The sequence below is a fragment of the Barbus barbus genome, assembly GCF_936440315.1.
Source record: "Barbus barbus genome assembly, chromosome: 15".
NCBI classification, from domain to species: Eukaryota; Metazoa; Chordata; class Actinopteri; order Cypriniformes; family Cyprinidae; genus Barbus; species Barbus barbus.
This window is the reverse complement of record NC_136743.1, coordinates 3,266,482-3,273,672: the sequence shown is the minus strand read 5'-3', so window position 1 is coordinate 3,273,672 and position 7,191 is coordinate 3,266,482. Positions and strand designations below refer to the sequence as shown.

General features: G+C 36.6%; 1 protein-coding gene across 3 annotated transcripts; it reads right to left on the bottom strand.

The window, feature by feature from the left end:
* Positions 1-1,033: 1,033 nt before the first annotated feature.
* On the bottom strand, positions 1,034-6,853 carry LOC306881318 (hydroxysteroid 11-beta-dehydrogenase 1-like protein). Of its 3 annotated transcripts, none has more exons than XM_079435349.1 (8): positions 6,636-6,853; positions 5,877-6,007; positions 5,511-5,622; positions 5,176-5,267; positions 4,997-5,090; positions 4,730-4,895; positions 3,441-3,663; positions 1,034-1,144 (listed from the first exon to the last, which is right to left on the bottom strand). In XM_079435349.1, exons 1-7 carry the CDS (start codon positions 6,709-6,711, stop codon positions 3,477-3,479), a joined length of 858 nt encoding a protein of 285 aa, XP_079291475.1. In that variant the 5' UTR covers positions 6,712-6,853; the 3' UTR covers positions 1,034-1,144; positions 3,441-3,476. The 3 variants fall into 3 exon arrangements, with proteins under 3 accessions (XP_079291475.1, XP_079291476.1, XP_079291474.1); XM_079435350.1 differs by lacking the exon at positions 1,034-1,144 and adding an exon at positions 2,288-2,652; XM_079435348.1 differs by lacking the exon at positions 1,034-1,144 and having other exon boundaries at positions 2,670-3,663.
* Between the last annotated feature and the right edge of the window lie 338 nt (positions 6,854-7,191).

Below are 7,191 nucleotides of genomic sequence, written 5' to 3'. Positions count from 1 at the left end.
AAATATGATTTTTCAAAGATTTACATGTATTGCAAATTATTTTGTTTTCAATTTCTTTATTTTTGAGCCTTAAGAAGATTTTTTTTGTAAACTTTTATTTTTTAAATGATAAAATAATTAGTTTTGCTCTCAAACACAGTATGTTTGATTGAATAAAAAAGACACTAAATAAACTCCATAAATACATCTGAAAGGCTTGTAAAGACTGAAAGATTGTTTTGTATGTTGTGTGGTTTAGTTGCTGTTTTAGGATTTATTCTCAGGTCACCATGGAAACGAGCTGGTGCAGTTGTGGCACACAGAGAGCCAGACCCTATTGAAAGCTGCAGTTCCAGTGAGCGTCTTCTAGCGGTATCAGAAATCTCATTAAAGCCTGATACCGAGATGTGCAAGTTCAGCTGGACAGTATCTTCTGCATTTACAGCCATTTAAAAGTAGCCATATATTTTATTTTTATTTTGCAAGAAATGCATTATTGTAGTTTTTTTTTCTCCAGTGACTGATATCTCACACAAGCAGTTACCACTGTTATTTATATTTGTGCATTCAAGGGAAAGGGAAGTGGTGTGTGGCCAAGTATGGTGACCCATACTCAGAATTTGTGCTCTGCATTTAACCCATCCAAGTGTACACACAGTAGTGAACATACACCCGGAGCAGTGGGCAGCCAATTGGGGGTTCGGTGCCTTGCTCAAGGGTCTCACCTCAGTCGTGGTATTGAGGGAGGAGAGAGTGTTGGTTATTCACTCCCCCACCTACAATCCCCGCCAGACCTGAGACTCAAACCCACGACCTTCAGGTTACAAGTCCAACTCTCTAACCATTAGGCCACAACTGCCCTTCAAGTACAGCGATATACAGTAATAAACATTTGAATGTACACCTTTTTTTTTTTTGAGCATGACACAGAATCTTATTCGGGAAAACAGTTGTCTTGTCAGCGATATCAGCCTACAACAGAACGTGGCAGGCTACAACAGAAATGTTGTGGTGGTACTATTACCTGCAGTACTGCCGCTCCCTATATGCAGAGTACGCAGGGGGTGGGGGTGGGGGGTGCTCGCACCTCATGTTTGTGGCTGAATGCAGATGATCATAATTGATGGACAACTATTCGCGTGAAAAGACATCAGCAATCTGGTGCCTAGAAAAGAAAGAAAAAAAAGATGAAAACGAAGCCCGCACGTCACTTTCAGGTAGGCTGCATTCATAATCAAAGAAATATTAAGACAATATACATATATTTTGTGGTTATAAACAGACCTAAGCCAACAACAGCCTTTAAAATGACTAAAAATGCACTGTATAAAAACAATGAGGCAACCCTGCTGAAAAAAAAACAATATAGAACATCACAGAAAATTCTAACACCATCACAAATAAATCACAAATGCTATTACAAACCATCAACTTTTAACTATTAAAACCATAAAAAAATGGTTTTCTGTAGTGTGTTTTGGAACATATTCCATTAGGATTTATTGCTTTTAACAAGCCACCAATAAAAGGTGACCAGTTACCAGTAGAGACCAACAGTTTCCGTTAAAACCAATGCAAGTCCCATTATAACCAGTAAAACCATTACAAATTTTGTGATGGTGTCTATTGTTTTTTTCAACGTTACATGTTATTACAAATGCCTGCAAAGGGAGCCAAAGGCCTGGTCATTGCTGCTGTTATACTTACAGGACGATCTTGTTTAATAGGCTATTGACCAAACATTTAATTCAGGTATCCACTTAATCTTTCATTTTTGGCCATCATTTTGCTATAGATGACACAGCCTCTATAATTTCTGTTATAGAGAACAAAAAACATGTGGACATCACAACCCTTACAAAAAATTAACCATGGTTTTCATAGTAAAACTGCTTAATTTTCTTTTGCTTGATTTCTGAATGCTTGAGACCATTTTTTTTTACTTCCATAATATTTGAGGGAGGGGGCACAACAATACAATCCTGCTTAGGGCACCCATTTGGCCAGCAGCGGCACTGATTACCTGCTTTTCAATAGTATTTCATTTATTTATTGTTTTTAAAATATTTTAAATCTGAAGTATAAAAATATTATTTGTTGCTTTTTATTTAATTTCACAGAACAAGGGCCACAGTAAGACCGATATCCGAAGTGTTTAAATACCGCAGTTGATAAGCACATCAAATTGAGCTCAAAGAGAGTTAAAAAGTTCATTAACTTCAGGTTCAGGTGAACCTGAAACTGTCAAATGCAATTATTCAATTTCACGCTGCAGATTAATGTTTCACTTATAAGAGTTATCAGCTTCTGACAGACAATGACAACGCAACACATTGACTCTTAATGGTTTTGACCTTGCTCTCATGGCTGTTCATTAACCAGTATGACCTGAGCAACTTAACACATGTAATGTTTTTAGCATGGTTACACTTTCAGAACTTTAATAATGGCACATCTTTAATAGTTAGCCTTTAATAGTTGGAGACTTTCAAATATTTCATTATAAATGACTTGCACAAATGGAAATGAATTGTCCCAATGTCTCTGTGAGTCACAATAACCAGAGGAACAACAGTTTAATTTCAGATTTTACATCCTTCAGTGGTTTCAGCAAACTCGTGCTCAGAGTCCCACAGCGCTCATGGGAAACGGTTTGGGTCTCCAATTAATTTTCTTTTTTTGGGGAAAGAGAAAAAAAGAATCACACAGGGGAAGGAGAACATTGTTCACTCTGGTAAAGTTTTGCAACTCCCACGTCTGACGTTAATATTTCAACATTTGTTTTTAAATGAAGACGGCGGATACAGACTCACAAACTGATGTGGTGTTTAATTAATTGAATTTAATTAAACATTATATATATTTGCAAGTTCAAATCCCAAAGGCACAGTCTTGGTGGAGTTCAAAAATTAATTAATGTCAGACAAATAAATACATAAACATTTTAATAAGTAAGCACTGGCTCTTAAAAGTCTTTCATATAGAGTTCTTAAGAAATATTATAAACTAATTCCCTAAGTGTGATTAATAGCGTCTTGTGTTGAATGTTATTTGTTCTGTGACTAATTTTATAATGAATTGATTGTGCTTTTGTATTATTTACAATGTTGTGTTGGCTCGTCTTGCACATTGGTTTTTAAATTGGGGTAGAAATATAATATTTTAATAAAAACTACTGATCTACTGGCTATATGTAAGAATTGCCTCAAGTGCACATAAAACATTAATTTATCACAATGAATTATATAATGCACAATGAAAAATCCCGTTTGTATGTAGTTTTATGGATTTGTGTGACTTTGGCGGCCGCTACCATATAGCTGTACACGTGTATTTGTTGCTGCCATAAAGCAGTCTGCCCTTTTCACATAATTTCTGACCTGCTTTAATTTCAAATTATCAGAACACGTTTGGAACATCAGAATGATTTTGAAACTGATATTTCAAGGTACAAATCTTACATATAGTGGCTTTAATGTCTGAATTATGCAGATGGTTTAGTCCATGTACTCCGCGCTGAGGCCTGACAGCAGAAGGTCCTTCATGAAGGGGAAGATGTTATTGATCAGGCAGGTGAAGTAGTGGAACCAGGGGTAGTAGACCTCTCTCTGACGGGTCGCCCCAGCTTTGATGATGCTCAGAGCGGCTTCACTGGCGGGATAGGCAGTCATCGTGGTATATCCTCTGCAGAAGATAGTTATGGGTGATTCAGCCAATTACTACAATGATACATATTTTTACAGTCAATGCATTGACTGTATGAATGACAAATGAATGCATTCATGCAAAGTGACAGGTAAGAATGTGCTTAAGTGTCATGTAGTCAAAAAATGAAAACTAGGGATCAGACATTTTCCTTTACAGTCAGTCGCTTCTGTCAATGTGTGTGAAGTTCCTTGAATCATGATCCAGGAGAAGGTGAGTGGCGTCTGGTGTCGATAGTTATGTTTAACACATTGTTCTGCCCACTATAATAGATCACCAAGGTAACAAGATAAATGAGGCTGAGGACAAACTGCAAATGAATTCATAAATTGCTTCCTAAAAATATCTTGATTGATGCACAGAATAGAATGGAAACATTGATTGCATTTGGGCCACACCAATGTCCTCGAAAGCTCTGAACAGAATAAACACTTACACAAGCAGAGAGATATAAAATCTCTCTTAACATTACTTAATAAAACAACTGTGTATTGTTAGTTCATGTTTGCTCAGGTACATAAAATAATACTAATAGTCTTTTGAGTTTAATGTATCAGTAAATGCTAAAATTAGCTTAAGATTAATACATTTATTTTCAATTTGTTAGTTCATTTTAACCAATCCAGTTAATTAATGTTAACAAGTGGAACCTTACTGTAAAGCATTACCAAAAAACAAAAAAAATACAAATTGTATATTATAACCAATGTGATGATAGCATATTTTCTTTGATTTTATGCAATTTTTAAAAAATAATTTAACCAAAACGTTTAATATATTGATAATATTTAATCAAACATGATCTCTAAAAAGATACAAACTGTCAATTCAAAGGCATGTTGCACTTATGAAACATAAGATACTGTGTTTGCTATAAGGCTTTAATTATATAATTTATAAATTAGTTATGTAATGTACTTGTTCTTAAATGTGAATAAAAATGGTTATTTGAGTAAAAAATGGTTATTACTGTGGCTAAATAAAGCCTTTCTGATTATCCACTCCATTTTTGGTCTGCAGTGGAGTGTTATAACAGAAAACCAACCTGATCTTATTCATGGCTGATTCTGTGTCTATCAGTCCGAGGATCAGGATGGAAACCGACACGTTGCTCTTCTTGAGTGCCAGTTCATTCTGTAGCGCTCCGAAGAAACCGTTCATAGCAAACTTGGTAGAGGTGTACGGAGCCACGAATGGACTCGCCAGCTTACCTGAACCAGGGAGGAAAAGAGTCTAAAGTATTCTTTCCAGTTCCAGCAGGAAAATTCTATTTAGTTTAAAAATAATTGAACGTACGCCAACAAAGACTCACCTGCCACTGAAGACACTACAATGATGGATCCACCAGATGTTTCCAGAACAGGAAGAGCTGCTGTGGCCATTTGCACGTAACTCACAAAATTCACCTGCAGCAAGTGAGAGATCAGTGTGAAAACAAAACGAAGAAATCCACATATTGCAACACTGTAGCAACACAATCCTGTGTTTGACCTGCATGAGTGACCTGACGTGATCGGAGTCTCCATTCCAGAGTTCAACGTTAGTGTTTCCAACGTGATTCAATACTAGAAAGTCCAGCCCACCTGCAGGACAGAAATCAGGAGTAAAATGCTGAATATGTTCAGTTTGGAATAATTATGATTTTTTAAATGTTTTTGAAGAGTTTCTTCTGGTTTATTTGATGAGAAAAAATGACTGCTTTACTATTTTAGATCAGTAAATGCAGCTTTGGTGAGCAGAAGAGACTTCTTTCAAAAACATTTAAAAAATCTTAATTATTCCAAGTGTTTATATTTCAAATGCACTGTGATGGAGTCATTTCTCACCCAGTTTTTCCGCAGCGTATTTGAAGACTCTCTCAGGGTCAGCGGGGTCAGACATGTCTCCGGTCACATACATCGCCTTCTTTGCACCCAGTTTCACACACTTCTGCACCACCTGAACATCCACGGGACATCATTTCTTTACATTTCTAACTTTCATTTGCTCCGTTTTTACTTTCATTCAACATCATTGTATTATTGCTCCCCTTACATAGAATTCGAAAAAGTCACAGCTTTACAGCCTCAAACTAAATATGATTGAAGTCCATTCATTGTTAAACACTATAAGGAATGTCTTAAAGTGTTTAGAGTTTTTGAAAGCATTAATACACCATTATTTAAAAACCGGTTTGGGACAAAAGAACTGACCTTTTTCATAGCATCTACTCGTCTGGCAGTGATGACGATCTGAGCTCCGAACTTTGCGTAATGGTAGGCCATCTGCTCCCCGATGCCTGAACTGGCCCCTGTGATCAACACTCGGGCCCCCCGAACAGACTCTATGTGCAAGAACACAGCAGCCTCGGTGTAATTCAGGACATCTCATTGCTTTTCAGGCAACCTAACCAGTCCATCACTTGATTTACCACTTAGATTTATTAAGACTTTAACTCCCCTAAAGGTCAAAACTTAAAAGTTAGAAGCAATATAAAGCCTACTGTATGTAATGCGCCAATTTCTGAGGCCCCCAAATGATCGGCACGATCAAAATATGCTGAAAAACCTGTTGCACACAATCTACTACATGCCTTCTGTCGGCTAATTGATACTTTTTAGCAAATAAAAGGCCTTTCAGCATAATTGTACAAATTCTACCTTCAGCTGGTGCTTCATGTGTCTTTTTGCTGTCAAATCTTTACCTTTGAGTAAGATTTTTGGAAGCTAAATCAGTGTTAAAGCCGTCTAAAAATACAGTTGTCTTCGGAAAATGCAAGGATTTTATCTATTAGTTTTCATTTCTAGTGTTATTTATTGCATGCAAATCAATAAACTGCCTATACATTTTTTTTGAAAGGATTCCCATAGACATGCATGTCATGTTTTATATTAGTGTGTCAAATTAAGGACTAGAATACGGTATTCAAAAATAAAATGAGCATAATAACACCTTAAAGCTGTTGTCCTGACCTGGATCAAACGTATCTCTCCACATGTAGGCCGTGAGGACAGCGATCAGCAGAAAAAAGCCCAAATACCCCTTCATGTTCACAGCTGTCCTCGATCAGAAGCTCGGTGTGTGAATGAGAAATGCCACTTCTGACTGCATATATTACACCTACTGCTGATACAGAAAAGAGTCATAAACCGTGACTGATCACCCATTTAAAGCTGCCTGAGGTACAGAGTTCTGGATAACGACCGATAGTTCAGTGCTCAGGAGGCTGAAGGTCTCTCTGTAGTGTTTACAATTCCAAACGGAAGAAAAGCGAGAATAAAGTAATGCATTATGCGTGAAAATTCAAGCTGCTTTTCAGAATTTTTTTTTTTCTTTTATCCTGAAATATAATTTTTAATATCGTTCTGAATTCTAATAAGTCATTAGAATCTGTTTCTTTTCCAAAAGTCTGTTCTCTAATACAGTGCCCTCCATAAGTATTGGAACAGTAAAGACAAAATTGCTCTGTTGGCTGTGGAGTCAAGACATTTGCAAATATGATTAAAAGATGAATATGAGACAGAATGT

Coding starts and splice junctions, on each gene's coding strand:
- LOC306881318 (XM_079435349.1), bottom strand. CDS start 6,711: ATGAAGGGGTATTTGGGCTTTTTTCTGCTGATCGCTGTCCTCACGGCC. Junction 5,623..5,876: donor GAGTAGATGCTATGAAAAAG/GTCAGTTCTTTT, acceptor GTGGATGTTCAG/GTGGTGCAGAAGTGTGTGAA. Junction 5,091..5,175: donor ACGTCAGGTCACTCATGCAG/GTCAAACACAGG, acceptor CACTTGCTGCAG/GTGAATTTTGTGAGTTACGT.